This window comes from Medicago sativa, chromosome 7, assembly GCF_051527215.1.
Source record: "Medicago sativa cultivar Bolivia chromosome 7, Bolivia_mono, whole genome shotgun sequence".
NCBI lineage: Eukaryota > Viridiplantae > Streptophyta > Magnoliopsida > Fabales > Fabaceae > Medicago > Medicago sativa.
In genome coordinates this window covers 48,207,811-48,227,360 of record NC_140755.1, presented here as the reverse complement: position 1 = coordinate 48,227,360, position 19,550 = coordinate 48,207,811, and the positions used below count along the sequence as shown (strand labels likewise).

Genomic DNA, 19,550 nt, shown 5'->3' with positions numbered 1-19,550 from the left:
TAGGAAGTCTCTTGCAGTTGTGCTTGAGCAGTTTAAAGTCTCTTGCTAAGTTTAGCAGTGAGCAGTTGTAATCAGATATTACATTATAGTGAACTCTCCTTGGAAGTGCAAGGGGGACAAGACTACTTCCGGTTTGTGGAAGGAACCAGTATAATTGCTTTGTGTCTTTCTTCTTTCTCTCTCTCTCTCTCTCTATATGTTTTTATCCGCTGCAAGTTAGTCCTGAACATCACTTCAGAAGCAGAACTCTATATGCTCCAGATCAGTGTTTTCAGCTTAGGAGAAAACATAGAAAAAGAAAACACAATTCAACCCCTCCTTCTTGTGTTTTTCTCACCTTCAACTTCCAATAAGAAGGTTCGTCCCCGTGAAATTCAAGAAAGAGACGTTGTGCCCAAAAAGGTACTATCCTTTCAACCACACTCCAGGGGCAAGTGGATGCCTAACTATGAAGGCTCGTGTGCAACGACTTTACAACGATGGATAGTGACAAAACTGACACGTCCTTTGAATGTCGGTGCAGTCAAGAAATACTCTGTCAAAAAAAAAGAGAAAGGAGCTCGATAAGTCGCAAACCTGAAAAGGCAGCTTAGGCAAAAATGAGCATCTCGGTGGACTGAAAACCCAAAAGGGCGGTCCAGGCAAAAATTAGAGACATGAACAAAAATGTTTATCCTGATACGTTGAAATCCGAAAGGGCGATCGATGCAAAAGTTAAGGATCATGACAAAGTAACTGCATCAGTCAGACACCATCCTTTTGGAGCAACCAACTATCAAAAGGCCTCCGGTTCGAAACATCTACAAATCAAGGATTCAGAACATGGGCAATTCAAAGTTGTTAGGGAGTATAACGGTTATTGTGTTCAATGTACCTTCCCATTATAATTACCATTTTCCAACTTTTGCAAAGATCTGTGGGGCCACGCCATTGGCAGGTCACCACTCAATTCATCAAATTTGAGTCTGTGCCCATTTATTTGGAACTCTCACTTTTACTATTTGCAAAAAAATTTCTATTTTTGATGGCAATACTTGAAGCAAAAATTTTCAAAATACAAAACCTTTTTTTACATCTTTTCAAAAGCGTGAACAACAAACACACTCTCTTTGAACTCGTGAGTAGTTGAAGCGTACATCAGCATCCGCCTCAAAAACGATTACGTTCCAGAAGAGAAAGATGGCTAAGCACTATGAGGAGGACCTCCGCTTTGAGCAAGATGTTGTCGCAATCCAGAAATACAAAAAATCATCAAAAAAAGAAAGGCTGAAAACCTGAAAAGGCGGCTTAGGCAATAGAGAGTGTCCCGGTGGACTGAAAACGAAAGGACGGTCCAGACAAAAATTAGGAGCACAAAAAAGGAATATATTCCCGGTGGACTAAAAACCCGGAAAGGCGGTCCAGGCAAAAATTAGGGATACAAAAAAAACAAAAACAAAAAAAGCATGACTGCTGAGGCACGCCAATGGAGGAACACTCTGTGCCGGTTTACAAATGGTGACTTCTTCTAGACTTTTGATCATCCTAGGGGGCATGAGTTGCTACCTTGTGCCGGACTTTTACACCATCAATGGCTCAATTGGTTCACAATAATATCATCTCCAAGGAAGTTTGCCGAGTGTTTGTACTGCGATGTTAGTCCGCCTCCAGCTTACCTGTCTTGTCTCGTTTCCTCGAGTCACCGGTCATATACAGTTTATACAGTCATGCAAGTTGCACAATCACATATTCACACATTCATACATTCATATATTCATACATTTATACATTCATACCTTAATATTTTCACGTATTCATACACATCATATACACAATATCAATTCATACATGGTTGCATCAGTCATCCAAACTCTTGATTGCTCATATCCTTTCGTTTCAGTCTTCAATTGTTTCAAGCTTCTAGTCCTAATCAACAGACCGCTTGAGTTTACCTTTTATCTTGTTCCAAGCTGCCAGTCCAAAACAATGGACCGATTGAGTTTACTTTTTATCTTTGTTTCAAGCTTCCAGTCCTAAACAATGGACTGCTTGAGTTTACCTTTTATCTTGTTCCAAGCTGCCAGTCCTAGACAATGAACCGCTTGAGTTTACTTTTTATCTTTGTTTCAAACTGCCAGTCCTAGACAACGGACCGCTTAAGTTTACCTTTTTATCAGTCGTTTCGAGCTACCAGTCTTAAACAACAGACCGCTTGAGTTTACCTTTCATTCTCTTATATGTGTCATCTCCAGTGTGTCTGGTCAAAGGATGTCTCATTCATTTATCTTCATACAACTATCTTACAGATAATAGATAACATCTCGTTCATTTGTCTTCATACGACTATCTTACAGATAGTAGACAATGTCTTTTTCATCTTACCTTCATACGGCTATCATATGGATAATAGGTAATCCATTCATTTGTCTTCATACGGTTATCTTACAGAGTTTAAACAATGTATTTTTTCATCTTACCTTCATACGGCTATCATACGGATAGTAGGTAATCCATGTCATTTCTGTTCATACGACTATCTTACAGATAGTAGACAATGTCTTTTTTTTCATCCTACCTTCACACGGCTATCATACGGGTAGTAGGTAATACATTTCATGTGTCCTCATACAACTATCAATTCCGATAGTAGGTAAAACCTATCAGACTCTTGCCTTCATACATCTATCATACAGATAGTAGACAATCATCTTCCCTAGTGAAACTACAGTATCCCCTAGCAGAGTCGGATCCCTTTCTTCAACGAATTTGGGTATCCCGTTGTTGTTTCTCATTCGAGTCAAATCATCTTTTCCGTCATGCATTCATAATTACATCACGAGCATTCATAACATCTTAGGTCAAAATTGGTGTACTTTTGTATTTAAGTCTCTTCGGCCCATCGAATCAAAGATTTCATCTTCAAATCTTCGGACGAAGAAACTTAAATAGGGGCATCTGTCATACCCCAATTTTTGACCCAAGACCCTACATTCATACACCGACACTTGTCCTTTGACCCTAATCAGTCTCTAACTTTTCAGTGAAAAATTCGGCAGAGAGGTATTTTTAAATACCTCATTTTTGATTCCGAGTAGGGCCCTTTTCTCTTTTTATTTTTTCTTTTAGTATTTATTTCCATCTTTTATTTTTAATAAAACTAAATTTTAATTCCATTTTATTTTAAATCTTTATTTCTTTATTTTATTTCTAATTTTTTAGTCCTTATCTTTTTTCCCTTATTATTGTTATTATTTATTTATTTTTATGTCCAAATAATGTCCAAAATTGGTCCCGATACAGAACAGCCTGTCACAGGTCAATCCTAATCCAATCCACAAGCCTAAACGCGTTCCTTCTCCATCTCATCCCCAAGTTCAGGAACAGAAGCGATCTTATCATCCAAGAGCCAAGGAATTATGTTTGTTTCAAAACCCTAATCAAAACAATATAAACAGAACTACAGATTCATGAAATAGGGGAGAGCCGAAATTCACCAAAAAAAACTGCAAAACAGAAACGTAATTCACAAAGAAAATATCATTTTTTTTCAATTGTTTTATAGAACTCACAACCGAGCCATACCAACTCAATCAACAATTCCAAACACAAATAACAATCGATTCAACATCACCAGAAGCCAGAACCGCAACACAGAAAGACGAAACAACAACAGTCCCAGCCGAACTCACTCACAATCTCAAATCCATTCATCTCAATCAAACAACACAACCGTAACCTCAATCCACAACTCTCAAACCCATATCAAACCATCAACAAATCCAGATCGGCCACACAACACACAAACCGCGAATCTAACAACAGCGAAATCGATTCACACGCAGGACGAATCCAAACCACACACAATCAGATTCGGCCTCATTTACAAGCACAACCGTCAACAACAATCGACCCAAAGCACAGCCGAAGTTAACCAGAAGGAAATCGGGGAACAATACAAAGAAATTCAAAGAAAGAGGAGAGTGAACCGGTTAAAAAACAACAAAAAATTTTAAAAAAAGAGAGCTTTTAGCTCCGGTGCGGCGGCGCCGCCGCGATTACTCGACGGCCATCGCACCGGAGTTTGCTCCGACAGGCCGCCGCTCCATCGGAGAAGAAGAACATTTGAGAGAGAGACGAGAGCAAAAGAAAGGCAAGAGAGAGAAAACAAAATGCAAATGAATGCTTTCTGTCTTTACAACATATTTATAGGCCACGTGTTTGTTCCGGTGTGCGTGGGTGCATGCTTTACCATGCACCCTCGCCTTCTTGACTCTTGATCCCAGATTAAATAGACCTGATTAATGCCTCTGAAGCCCAACACGCCTGGCTCTTTCTTTAAAGCCCATTTTGCTGTTTTTTTTCTTTTGCTCCCATTGCACCCCCATAATACTGCTGCACCGCCCACCTTGTGATTGAACCCCATTTTATTTTAAGTCTCGCATGCATTTTATTTTTATCTCTTAGCATCATAATTGTTTTATATTTTCTCATGCATATTTTAGGATTAGATTTTTTATTTTATTCATATATTTATTTATGTCATTTATTTTAAAGCAAGAATATTAGAATGTAAACTAGGCTTTGATGTAAATAATTTATTTTTCTTGTCATTTATTCTCCACAGACTTTAGAATGTATATTAGGCTTAATGTAAATCATGCATGTGTGTGTGCGTGTGTGTATGAATTTTATTTTCTTTCTAGTTTAGGTTAAAGGTTTTTGTGATGATCCAACGTCACCATAAAATACCTACGATTTATTTTCCTGCTCCGTTAGTGTTAATTTTAGTTTAGTTATTATTCAAAAACAACAAAAACATGCAAATAGTATCAAAATCACAAAAATTATTTTTATAATAAACCTTGATCCAAAATCAAGTGATCGTTCTTTTTATTTTCTTTCTCAAATTTCAAATCAATTTTAATTCTATTTTGAGTCCATTTTCTTTAATATTAAAAAACACAAGCAAATACTCATTTGCCACTTTGGCTTTCTGTCATTTTTTAAACCTTTTTTTAAAAACTAATAAAAAACACTCAATCAATCAAACGTCAATTTCTACCCCGAACTATGAGGTTTTGATCCCTTACAGGTACGTAGGCAAAGGATACTCGTCCTTCCAAATCAATAAAAAATGTAGATAAATAAGTCTCTTTTTTTTTTTTTTTCCTTTTTATCACTTTAAATTCCATTTTCTAGAGCAAGTAAGTTATAGCACAAAACGTTAAATAAAACCAAGAGGTTCTCATAGAGTACTACGAACATAAAGGGTGCTAATACCTTCCCTTTATGTAACCAACCCCCGAACCCTAAATCTTTTAAAATGTGGTATTTGAACCCTTTTCCACTTTCTTTTGAAAAAATTAAAAGTTCAGTCGTGAATAAAAGTAGTGAGTCAAACGCTAATCAAATAGCCTTGATCTCCGAAAATGATGCGACAGACACCACGAATTGAGTACCCCTCTAAAGGATCTGGGAGCCTTTGCCAACCATATGTTTTATCTTGGTTTTTCGGGTGTCAAACATTGATTACGTTTGAACCTTTTTAACCTTTGATATCTCATTTTTTCTTGGGAAGGGAAAAATAAGAAAAACCCTTGAGAATCGAGGTCCGGGAGTTGTTTTCGTCATGGGAAGGTGTTAGGCACCCATGATGACTATAGTATCCTATAGGAACCGTCTTTACTTTCTAAGCGTGCGCTTTATTTTTAAATGCTATTTGAAAGTGTTATTTACACCTAAGGGTTTGCTAAGTCACGAATTGGAGGGAGAAGAATGTGTTTGAATTTTTGTTTTATTGGACTTGGAGAAGTTTTTGACTTCTTGCCTACATACCCTTTTAAGGGATCAAACTCCATGTAGTTCTCTTCCAAAAAAAATGTTTTTGTTTTTGTTGGTTGATTTTAATTTTGATAATGGAATTTTGAAGAATGAGAGAGAGGCCTCAAGGGCATAAGGTTTGGAAAATGTGAGGTGATTAGTTACTTTGCAAAAAAGTCTAAGTATGATTAAAGTTCATTAAGGTTTTCTGTTTGAGAAAATAAAGGGAAAATTCAATGGGATTTTGATCCCAAGGTTTCTTTGGAAAATTATTTGAGTGAAGTTGTTCATACTTTTTGGAAAAGAGAATTTTTCTAAGTATCGCGATTCCTAAGCATACATCTAAAGCATACATTCCCTAAGCATACATCTAAAGTATCTATGTGATATGTGTGCATGTGTCGGTGCTTGTGTCGGTGTACATCATTAGAGTCCATTGTCCATTACATAGGCCCTAGTTTACATGCTATGGTCTTGCAAGAATTTAAAAGCATAAAGAAAATTACAAAATCCCTAAGTTTTTACATGCTAAGTCTTGGCAAAATTTAAAGTGCAAGAAACAAAAGCTAAGAATATAAGATGGATGATGGGATGCTTATGGAATGTATGAAACATGAAATAAGATGGTTAGTAGCATAAGGCATAAGAGAATAGAAATTATAAGCAAAAGAAACACTAAAAAACTTGACAAAAAAAGTAACAAAACTCTTAACATAAAAGTAGTAAAATATACCTAAAATTTATCATAATATCAAAACAAGTATATGACCTATAACCCTCATATCATGACAATTTTCCAAAGATTTTATTACAATCAATAATGTGAGAATCATAAGAACACATTCAAGTCAAGAATTATGATATATTTTTAGACACATTTGGTACTTTACTTTCACAAACAATTATTTACATGACTTGTAAAGCAAGAAACTAACACCATACATCACAAACAGTACCAAAAAAGACAAACATATCACAAAATTTATTTATCAAGTATCAATCATCATGAGACAAAATATTGGAATCAAACCATGCAATAAAACTTCACAAACATTGACAAAAGGCACCAAGAAAAACACAAGCAAATTCACCTATATTTTTATCCATTTTTAACATGTCAAAATATTATGAGAAACAAACCTTAAGTATCAAAAAAAGATTACAAGAAAGTCCACAAGATTTTTAGAAATTTTTAACAAGATTTTTAACAAAAAATGAAAAGGAATTGAATTAGCAAGGAACAAATTATTTCCTCATATTTTGATCAATGCTTAATCATGTAAACACATCAAGATTCATCCAAAAATGACAAGAAAATCATTGAACAATTTTTTTAGGAATTTTTAAGAGTTTTTTAGGCAACACAGTGGTGTAATTATCAAAAAGCAATGTCAAGATAGCAAAAATATCACAAGAGGACGAAATCTCGTACAACAGAAGCCCAAGCCCAAGATCTTGGATGGACCTGGACTATCCAAACGCATCAGGAGCGTTGGATTGATCCAGCTCCTCCTAACCCTAAATCCAACGGTAAAGGCGCATCCTAGAGGCTTATATAAGCCTACCTCCACCGTTTTCCTCACTTTCCTCTCTTCTTTCTCTCTCTAACTTCTCTCCTAGTGAGAGAAACTCTGCAACTCTCTCTTCTCCGTTCATCTTTCACAACCGGTTTCTGGAATGGAACGGCTGGAGAAGATGAAGATTCATCGGAATCTTCATCGTCGCCGCCAGTCCTAAACAACTTCGATCTACATGGATCTAAACCCTAACTTACTCTAATTTTCACACTGATTACGAATATGAACTTAGTTTTGCAAGATAAACGGTGAAACGTTGTAGATCTACGCTTGAAGTTACGGTTTCAAATCTTTTTCGATCTTTCCAAAGTTTTTTCGAAGGAAAATGTTTCTAAGTCACTGATCTACTTTGATTCACCGTTTATTCGTACTTACAGACCTTCGTTGAGCTTTTTGCTATGAAAACAAGAAGGTTTGGTGAAGTTACCTGGTTTTAATCGGAGATTCGAACGAGAAGATGAAGGAAAGCTTCGTGAATCTTCTCTGAGCCTCTGGTAAGTTTGAACCGAAAATAAATCGGTGTTCTTCTCTTCTTCTTCTTCACTGGTTCAATTCTACTTCGATCTTTCTTCTTCTCACTTCTCTCAACTGTGATCGTACAAATTCGTCGTTCTGGTGACGAATTTGTGCCCGAATTGCAGTAATTTGGTTCGATGATGAAGATTCGAGTTCGAATCTCTGAGAACTTCAAGAAATTTGCTTCAATTTGATTCGATCTGTGATTCTGGAAAAGCTAGGGTTTGAGATTTTTCTTGGTGTTCTTGAGTTTTTTGGGATTTTGATCGTAACTGCCAAGAGAGAGAAACTCTCTTTCTGTTTCTGTGATTTTGCTGAGTTGTTGAAATCTCTATGGGACTGTGATGATTGGGCCTTTTATAGGCTGAAACTTGTACTTGAGACCCAATGGGTGCTTGCCACGTGTTCTGGACTTGCCTTGGACTAAATTCTGGACTTATTGGCTCGGCCTTGCTGCATTTTGGACTCAGGGACCTTTGTGCAATTTCTGGAAGTTAAAGGACAGATCTGCAATTTAAAAAAAGACTAAAAAAAAATAAACTTGACACAAATAGGGACGGTTCTGCAATTAAGAAAAAAGACTAAGAAAAACAATTTTAAGACCAAAAGGACTTGAATGCAATTTTTAAAACTTTGAAGGACTAAAATGAAAATAATAATAAAATTGGAATAAAATTGGTAAAATGGAAAAAACGTAAAGTGAAACAATTAAAAAACACAAAAAGGACTAAAATGATCCAACTACAAAATGAGGTACTTCAAAGTAACCTCTCTCTGTCAAAATTTCATGTGAAATGACCAAAATGCCCATGGGGACTAAACTGACTCAAAATGACTCAAATGCAATTTTTGAAATGGATTTTAATATGGAATTGAAACAAAGACTTATACAACAAATTGAAAAGACCCAGAGACAATTTTCAGGGACTAAAATGAGTTTGAATGCAGGAAATGACTAAAATGCCCTTTTTCATGGATTTTTGCAAATAACATTGAAATAAGATGGAGAGAAATATGCAATTGATCAGAGACAATTTCAAATGACTTGATATGCAAGAAAACATTTTGGATGGCTTGAAATGCAAGAAAACATAGACAAAGTCACAATTGAAGATTTTTTCCAAAACAAAGACAGTAAAACATGCAGCTGAAACATAGTAAAATATCAGAGTAGACATTATCAAATTGGCAATCACTCAATAGTAACAATAGTAATAGACACATATCAGAGATGAAAAATCATTTTGAGCAAGTATTTTTAGGTCCAAAATTAGGGTATAACACCATCTGAGAAGGTACACTACAAAGAAACATCATATAATAATAACCTACACTCCGCTAATATCTCCTCCTCCCACACCTACAACCTCCTCCTCCAAACCCCAGCTTCCCCTCCTTCCCCCACCCAAGCAAAAACATACTCCTAACTGTAATTGATTTATCAATAGCTATATTAAATAGAAGACCAAACACACACTAAACGAAACACCACCAATCCAGCAATCATACTAAAACAAGGTATCTTACCATCCCCCACCTTCCTCACAACCAACTACTCAAACCAACCCCCCTCACACATCATTAAATAAAAATAAAGAATGGTTATATAAGATATGGGGTTGTCTAATTTGGAACTTTTTATAAGGTGTCACCCCAATTGAATCACCTCTCTTCAAATTCTTTGTTAAACCTCTACAAAAGCCATCCAAATATTGTCCTACTTCCATTAAGGAACAAACAACGGTTGCATCACTCCAGATGGTTTGTAATGATCAATCTTAGACTTCTGACAAACCAAACAAGCAAACAGAAACTCAGCAATATCCCTCCTCATTCATACAACCAAAACAACTTCTTTCGTCGCTCCGGGATAAATTCTCAAGCTGCTCCTGTGACCTTCTTCGAAGATCATCCTTTTAAGTTCGGGTACATCCGACACACAAACTCGATAACGAAACTTCATGACTTTGTTCCCATCCATTCTAAAGTCTTTCTCTTTACCTTGATTAATCAACACCAATCGATCCACTAGTTCCAAGTCCACGTTCTGCCCCTCTTTGATTCCCTCCAAAATGTTACTTCAACATTCCCAACCTCACACTACTAGGTGTTAACTCACACACCAAGCTTAGATCTCTGAACTGTTCAAACAATTCCAATTCCTTCACCATAAGTGTCGATATATGCAACGATTTCCTGCTCAACGCATGTGCTGCCAAATTAGCATTACACGAATGATAATTCAACTCAAAATCATAATCCTTATGAAATTCCAACCACCTCCTCTGCCTCATATCCAACTTCTTCTAATCAAACAAATACTTCAAACTCTTGTGATTGCTGAAAAATTCAAACTTCAAACTATACAAATAACGCCTCCAAACCTTAAGCACAAACACCACCACTTCAAATTCCAAATCATGGGTTGGGTAATTCCTCTCGTGTACCTTCAAATGCCTAGAAGCATACGCTACAACTTGTTCATTATGCATAAACACTCCACCAAATCCCATCTTAGATGCATCACAAACGACTCATTCGCATTCGACATAATCAAAACTGACGCATATGTCAACCTCCTCTTCAGCTCTGGAAACCTTTTTTCACACTGAGCATCCCAAACATATGCTTGTTCTTTCCAGGTTAATTGTGTCAAAGGTAAAGCCAAACTCGAAAAACCTTCTAGATATCATATGACAAAGGAAACTCACTTCTCGTAACTAGAACTCACACTTCGACACCTTAGCATACAACTTATTCTCCTAAAGGTCTGCAGCACAATTCTCATATGCTCCTCATGCTCCTCCTCCAACTTTGAATACACCAAGATATCTTATATGAACACGACCACAAACTGATCCAAATGAATATAGAAAATCCAATTCATGTATTTCATAAATACGCCTGACGCATTAGTCACACCAAACAACATTACAGAATACTCATAGTGACCATACCTAGTTCTAAACGCAATGTTTGGTATACAATTGCTTTAGCGTAATGAACAAAATATTAATTAGATAATATACAAGTATAATATTAAAAAAGGGAAATGATATTTATTTTGAGACAATTTGTATGTGTGCAAATGTGACATTTATTGTGGACAAATGGAGAATAATATGGTCATTAGTTAAACATGTCTTCATTTGAAGAATTAAAACTTGGGAAATGCTAACAAGTATCTTTAGAGTAGTGATTAAAGTTTTAAAATATGTAAGTTTGCATAAAAAAAAATGATGTAATTATCATCAAGACAACAATCATGATTTGTATTTTAAAGATAAAGTTTCTATCAAAGCATTACTTAACCAATATCCTTACTACACTAGTTAGCAAGAACTTTAAAAAATAAGAAAGAGTTGTTGTCGCTTTTTTAAAGGAATTGTTGTAGTTATTATGGGGGTATCTCTATAAATTATTGCATCCAATAAAAAAATTAAAAAATTAAACATCAGTATCAAGCCAGCTCAATTATTGTAATAACAATGATTTTTTACTTTTCTTTAACCAGGGAACGAATATTTATTTAAATTGTTAGGCCGGATGCCATGACCGGGGTTCGAATCCCGGTACCTCCACTTGTGTGTGTGAGTTTATAATGACTTTTCCATTTTGTCTATCTACAAATATATTTATATATATATATATATGAGTTCTAACCGGTAGACTACATGACAAAAACGTTTTTGTCGTTAATATCAAGCTATCTCTATAAATTGTCGCATCCTAGAATCATCTAATGCAAGTCGAAGCTAATCTATTCACAGCAAACAATTAAAGTTGCTCTTTCTTTCAATCAAACAATGGCTTCTGTTAAGCTTGCTTTGACTGTCATCTTTCTTGCTGCATTCAGTGTGTATTTTAACTTTTCTTCTCACTAATATATATCATGCTCCATACATTTTTTTTCCTATGTTAGAAACACATGACAAAATTAATGAAAATAACTCCTAATTACTGAAGTAACATTTTAAATACTTTTATACTATGTACATAATTAAACCATATCAATTGTCATATGTTGCATACAAGCATGTGTAAGTATGTGCTTGTATTTGTTCCAACTTTAACTAATTGACTCTCCCATTTTCAGTCATATTCCCGATGAAGAAGGTAGAAGCATGTTCAGGTGGCCTTTGTTCTGTATTTGACAAGAACTTCCCTCGTTGCGAAGAGAACCCAGATTGTCAATGTGTCCCTTGGGGAATATTATATGGAAATTGCATATACCTTCCTACCAAGGAATCTATTGTAAAGGTGGTTGAAGAACACCCAAACCTATGTCAATCTCATCTCGACTGCACCAAAAAGGGAAGTGGGAGCTTCTGTGCTCGTTATCCTGATTCTAAAATTCATATTGGCTGGTGTTTTACCTCTAACGCTGAAGCAGAACGCTACTTCGAGGTTGGCTCTAACCCTGCCATAAACAACTTCTTCAAGAATGTGATCTCTAACTCCAATGAAAAAGGATTCTTGAAGATGTCTGTAGATCAGATTACCACTTAGTGATCTTGATATATCAGGCATCTACACAATCCTCACCTTACAAGCCGGTTTTGTAAGGATGAGTTAGGCCCCAAATTTTAACACATACTACTTTTAATAAAGGAATCTTTGTTTCCAACTAATCAGTTGGTTTTCTTAGATATCCATCTGAATTTGAATAAGTGTAGCATGTGCATGAGTGTGTGACTGTAATATATGTCATCACTGTAATATAAAGTAAGGTTACGATTCTCATTTCTCTTACTATAATTCGTACGTTGCCTACAAGAGTGCTTGAAACAAAAAATAGGAAAAAATAACAATAATATCTAATATTGTTACTTACTACATTATCTTTAATATTTAACTAGCAGAAAGACAGACACTATCTTGTCCATCTGTCCGCTCTTTCTACTGCGCTAACACATGCGATTATTTTATTATGTTTGTTTGTATAATTTTGATTAAATTTTTTAAATATTATAGAAATTATTGATATAATGATTTATAAACAAAATAATGTCAAGGCATATAACAAAATTATTTTTGAACCACTACAACATTTCTGCCATGTAAAAACGCTAAAAAACTGTTGCGTAATATGATAAAACCGTTCCCGTAGGATACCAGATCGGTTTTCCGAGCGTCTAAGGCGTTGTCTTATGCTTTCAGGACGGTTATTTTCCTAAACAACAACGGCAAAGATAAATCCGTAGTCTTAGGTATCCTTTTGAGAACGCTTTTTAAATTTCTCAACATCAACGGTTTTAAGCTGTCTCCGACTAAAAATCCGTTGTGCTTGCTTAACTATAAGAACGCTATTTGGGGCGCTATGCCAACAATTTAGTACCGATGTTTTACGAAAACCGTTCTCCTAGACCCAATTTTAAATTGCTGGTTATAAGCTACCGCAACCACTTTGCACCGTTGTGAAAAAATTTATATTAAAAAAAATTTGCATTTAATCCTTACTATTTCACTTACTCTGTTCTTGTCAAAAATAAAACATTATTATTTGACTTAAAGAACAACTTCAGTGAAAAATTATAAATACAAAATCTTAATATTAATCCTGAATTCAAAATTACATACCAAGTTGTAGACCATGATTTTCGGGTGTCAATCCATTAATTGGTTTTGAACCTTCAATCGTTTGAACTTTCTCGATTTTTCGTGGGAAGGGAAAATGAGTTAAACCCTTATTTGGATCCGGGGGTTGGTTACGATTGGGGAAGATGTTAGGCACCCGCATCGTCCACGGTATTCCGTGGGAACCTCTTTCTAACTTTATCTTGTCCTAGATTCTTTTTATTTGAAAATTTATTGCTTAAAGTCTAAGTGAAAGAATGGAGGGAGAAGAAGTATGAGTTTTTGTTATTTTTATTTGATCGATTTGGAAGGAATAAACCCTCTGCCTACGTACCCTTAAAAGGGATCAAAACCGCCGTAGTTCTCTCTCAAAAATATTTTTTGTGGGTTAGGTTGATTTTAATTTGATTTTGAAAATGGTTTTAAGAAGGATTGCGAGACCTCAAGGTATAGAAGAATAAAATGGGAGTGAGGTTGTTTCATTTTATTTATGAAATTTAGTCTAAGTTCAATTAAGATTCATTAGGAATTTGATTAAGAAAATAAAGGAAAAAACATCTTGGATTTGGATCCAAGGTTTATTAAGAAAATATTTTTTGTATTTTGCTTATTTGATTTTTTTGAGATAAAAAGGTTTTATTAAACTAACGGAAACCGAGCGTAACGACGTGAAAAATAAAGCGAGAGTAAAGCAATAAATAAAATGATAGTGTCGGTGCTTGTGTCGGTGTGTGCAATTACTACGCTATTACATACCATTCCTAGATACATTCTAAGAGAAATAAGAAACACAAAAGAAAATTACATCACTTCCCTAATTATACACACTAAATATCATGGAATTTAAATAAAATGCAAGCATAAAGAAAACGCATGAGATCATCTAGAATTAAATCAATATAGCAAGATAATAAGAAACTCAAAAGCATCACACTAAGACACAAAGTAGACACTGAAATATTAAAGCAAAATTAACACAAGGTATTGTGGAGTAAAATATACTTAAAATGCATGAAATAGAGCTTTTTAAAACATTAAAGCAAAAATAAAAACATAGATTAAAGTATTTTGAAATGCTTGGAAGAAAGCCATGAAATGAGTTTAAAGTATGCATGAGTTAGATTTTTAAGTTTAAGCCAAATCAAAAACTAAGATGCATGAAGTAAAATAGAAAAAAAATAAAAAATAAAACTACTAACTAAGTGATAAATAATGTATGCTAAATAAGTTTCTTAAGATGAATATGAGACAAATTTAAAACACCAAATAAATTGATAAAATGCATGATAAAATTTTAACATAAGTAATTAAAGTGTTAAAAGAATGCGTGAGTTTAAAATGGTTTATATATGAAAGAAAGTATGCAGGAAAGGGGGTACAGTAGCAATGTTAGGGGTTCAAACAGCACACAGAAAAATAAAGCAGCAAACAAGAGAGATTGGGCCTGCAACTGGGTAAAGAGCTGGACCGGTTGGGTCATGGGTCGGGTATGGAGCAAGGTCCATGGGCTTGGCTCAGGCTGGACTGATATGGACCGTCTGATGAATCAGAAGGTCCAGATCAGATCACAAAAACTCATCATAGCCACTGGATCAAATGATCTAAAGGTTAAAAAAAACAGATAAGGTAAGCACTAAAATAAGGAACAAAATGGCAATAAAGCAGGGACCGTCAGATCGTAGATCTGACGGTTGAAACGAAAGGTTTACGGTACACCCTTAGAGCAAAGCGCGCAGCAAAGTTAACAGGGAGCATCATCGACCGTCAGATCCAAGATCTGACGGTCTAGCCTTGAAGGTGCACAGGAATAACATCCATTTGCGTGCACATAACCAAATAAAAATATAGGGGTATAAAAACAGACTTGGACAAAAAAACACATAAACATACTCTCCTTTCTCTCTCTAACGTTTTGCTCTCTCCCTTCTCTCTAAAAATACAGATCGGAGAAGATGGTGGAGGCGGTGGTCGGAACTGCTCCGATGCGGTGGTCGGTTGAAGAGCCGCCGCGTCGGAGTTTTTTTTTTAATTTTTTTTCAAAATTCTATATCAAAAGCTCCGTCTACTTCTCCTCTTCTCATTTCTTCAAACATTTTTCAAAGAAAATTAAAGATATGACCTAGATCTAAGCTTTAAGTTTCGGAAATTTTAGACAAAAGATGAACAGAAGTGAACAGGAATCGTTACCTCTGGTTTTAAATCGGAGGACTCAAAGAATGTGACGGAAAACTTCTATCTAGATGCTTACTTGTTCGGATCGGAAAACTTCTTTCTCCTCCTTCCTGCTTCGCGAATCCGTTGTGTTATTTGTGAGCTTGAACCCAAAAGACGGATCGGAGATGATATTGATGATGATGAACAGATTCAGATTCACTTTTCTTCTTTCTTCACCAATCCGATTCAACTCGGTTCTATATGAGTTTATGTGTTGTTGTTTTATGGAAAGCAAAATCGAAAAAAAAACAAGTGTTGTGATGATTTATGATGATGACAGTGTTGGATCGATGATGATCTTAGTGGTGTGTGTTTATTTGAGCTTGCTGGAAAATTTTGTGTTCATGGCGTTCTTCATGTTCATATTAATTTTTGTGATTTTTTGTTATTTTTTGTGTTTTGATCTGTAAAATGGAAAGAGAATGGGAAATTAGGGTTTGTGTTGTGCGGCTGCTATGATTGGGTGTGTTAGTCTGTCCACAATGCAGTAATAAATGCTGCTATTTATAGCTATGAATTAGGGTTTGCAGGAAAAACTGATGATGTGTCATCTGTTTGATAGGGCCAGAGAGTACCTTTGCAGCTGGACTTGGATGAAAATACCTGAAGGACCAATGGACTTAAAAAGGACTAAAAAGAACAAAAGGAAACTATCTTAAAAACAAAACGTGACTTTGAAAAATAAAAGTAGAAAGAAAATATAAAAATGAAAATATAAAAATGGAAACAAAATAGAATAATAAAAACTCAAGATACAAAAATTAAAAGGAAATTAAATAATGAGAATTAAAAATAATAAAGATGAAATAAATGAATTAATAAGAATGTAAAACTGTCCCTTTCGGAAACCAAATGAGGTATTTTAAAATACCTCTCTGCTGAAATTCCGTCTGAAACGACAAAATTATTCGGCGTTTAAAATACGAATAAAAACTTAAAAACGAATAAAAGTGGTCAAAATTTGGGGTATGACAGATGCACCTATTTAAGTTTCTTCGTCACGGGGATTTAAAACATGAGATTTTTAAATCAACGGGTCGAAGAGACTTAAATACTAAGTACACCGAATTTTGACCAGTTGAAAAGCTGGGAACGCCATGAATATAATGATTATGAATGCATGCGATGCAAGTATGAATGCAAAGACGACGAAAATAAACTGACTGGGGAACAAACTGGTAAGTAACTGGGGAGGAAAAAAGCTGCCAACTACCAAGGTAAGAGATGAAAATACGGAAGATAAAGTTTGTCTATTACCAACTACCGTGGTAAAGACGAAAATACGAAAGATAAAGCTTGTCTGTTACCAACTGAAATACGGAAGATAAAACTTGTCTGTTACCAACTGTCGTGGTAAAGACGAAAATACGAGAGGTAAAGCTTGTCTGTCACCAACTGCCGTGGTAAAGACGACATTGCAAGAAATAGAAATGGTAAGAACGACATTGCAAGACATAAAACTGAGCAGACACTGGGGAATAAATGGTTGTCTTCTATCGCACTGATAGTTGTATGAAGACAAAAAGACAGATATTACCTATTATCATACAGTGATAGTTGTATGAAGGTAAGAAATATGAAAGAGACATCGCGTACCATCTGTACAATAGTTGTATGAGGACGAATGAAAGATACATTGTCTACTATCTGTAAGATAGCTGTATGAAGACAAATGAGAGAAAAGTTGTCTACTATCTGTAAGATAGTTGTATGAAGACAAATGAGGGAAAAGTTGTCTACTATCTGTAAGATAGTTGTATGAAGACAAATGAGAGAAACAATGTCTACTATCTGTAAGATAGTTGTATGAAGACAAATGAGAGAAAGGTTGTCTACTATCTGTAAGATAGATGTATGAAGACAAGAGAAAGAGATGTTGTCTACTATCGGTAAGATAGCTGTATGAAGACAAATGAATGGTTGTCTACTATCTGTAAGATAGCTGTATGAAGACAAATGAAAGAAAAGTTTGTCTACTATCTGTAAGATAGTTGTATGAAGACAAACCAAATAAAATTGGACAGATACTGGGGAAATTGAAATGTATTTACACACTGGTCATTTGTAGAAACTGACACTTGAAAGAATGTTTGATTGGTGACCTCTCTGGATCAGTCACAACTGGGGATGATACTTTTGAAATACAATTGAAATAAGACGCAAGGTGGTCAATGCAATCATGTATGAATGATATTTGTATGCAAGTTATGTGTGCCTGGATGTTTATATGCATGAATATGTGTAAGAATGAATGTATGAGTACATGAATGTATGAATATATATGACTGTATATGACAGGTGAACTTGATGAAACAAAACAGGATAGGTAAGATGAGAGATAGACTGACATTGCAATACAAACACACGACAATCATCATTGGGGATAATATTACTGGAGATGAGTCAAACACTGTCGGGGTAAATCCCTTCAAACAAAACACTGATGGGGTAAATCCCTTCAAACAACCCATTAAGTAAACCACTGAAGGGAGAATGCCCCATAATCAAACCACTGAAGGGAGAATGCCCCATAATCAAACCACTTGAGGGAAGAAAGCCCAATAATCAATCCACTAGGGGAAACAACTCATCAATCAAGAATTTGGCAGAAGTCGCCATCTCTAAGGGATAAAATACATCAATCAAACCACAGATGGGAGACACCGTCAATCAAATCATAGGCAGGAGTCACCATTTCTCAGGGTAAAAATCATTAATCAATCATTCTGGCAGAAGTCGCCACTTAATCAAACCATTGGCAGAAGTCGCCATCAATACAACCATTGGCAGAAGTCGCCATTTGTGAACCAGCATCAAGTGCATTCTTTCCATTTGGCCCACTTGAACTGTGATGCCCCTGTCTTTGTTTTTTCATTTTTTGTTTGTTTTTTTTTATATATATATTTTTTGAATCCCTAATTTTTGCCTGGACCGCCCTTTCGGGTTTTCAATCCACCGGGAATATATTCTATTTGTATGCCCCTAATTTTTGCCTGGATCCCTTTCGGGTTTTTGATCCACCGGGACGCTCATTTTTGCCTAAGCCGCCTTTTCAGGTTTTCAACTTAGCGAGCCTTTTTTTTTGTATACTTTTTCTTTTTCTCTTTTTTTTTTTTTGACAGAGGTCATCTCACAGCCTTTGGTCACACTTAACTTGTAGAGTTTAACTATCCTTGAGACGGATGTTGATGTATATTTCACCTACTCATAAGTTCAAAGAAGATGTACCTGTCGTTTATGCATTTCAAAAAAACATGAAAAAAATTTGAAAATATTTTTTGCTTTAAGTATTAACATCAAAAATGGAAGAAAATTTTGCAAATAGAACAAATGAGAATTTCAAATAAATGGGCACAGGCTCAAATTAATGTAAATGGAGTGGTGGCCTGCCAAAGGCGTGGCTCCACAGACTTTAAAAAGTTTGGAAAATGGTAATTATATGGGAAAGATACATTGAACACAATAACTGCTATGCTCCCTAACAACTTTGAATTCCACTGTTCCGAGTCTTTGATTTGCAGATACTTCATATCAGAGATCCTTTGACAATTAAGATGCCCTAGATGAATCATACCTGATTTGATGCAGTTACCTTGCCATAAATAGGAAGTCTTTTGACGGCTGAATTACCCCAAGTGAGTCATGTCCGGCCAGATGCAGTTACTTTGTCACAATCCTTAACTTTTGCATAGGTCGCCCTTGCGGGTTTCAACCTATCAGGATAAACATCATTTTTTTTTCTTTTTGTCTCTGACTTTTGCATGGACCGCCCTTTCGGGTTTTCAGTCCATCGAGACGCTCTTTTTTGCCTAAGCCACTTTTTCAGGTTTGTGACTTATCGAGCTTTTTTCCTTTTTTTTTTGTACA

General features: G+C 35.5%; 1 protein-coding gene and 1 long non-coding RNA gene across 2 annotated transcripts in view; one reads left to right on the top strand and one right to left on the bottom strand.

The window, feature by feature from the left end:
- Positions 1-19,550, bottom strand: part of LOC146906340 (uncharacterized) — a 47,340-nt gene that overhangs the window by 7,335 nt on the left and 20,455 nt on the right. The window lies entirely within an intron of this gene.
- Positions 11,590-12,635, top strand: LOC146906342 (albumin-1-like). The gene is made up of 2 exons (XM_085723030.1): positions 11,590-11,747; positions 11,989-12,635. The coding sequence occupies exons 1-2, from the start codon at positions 11,699-11,701 to the stop codon at positions 12,399-12,401; spliced, it is 462 nt and encodes a 153-aa protein (XP_085579156.1). The 5' UTR covers positions 11,590-11,698; the 3' UTR covers positions 12,402-12,635.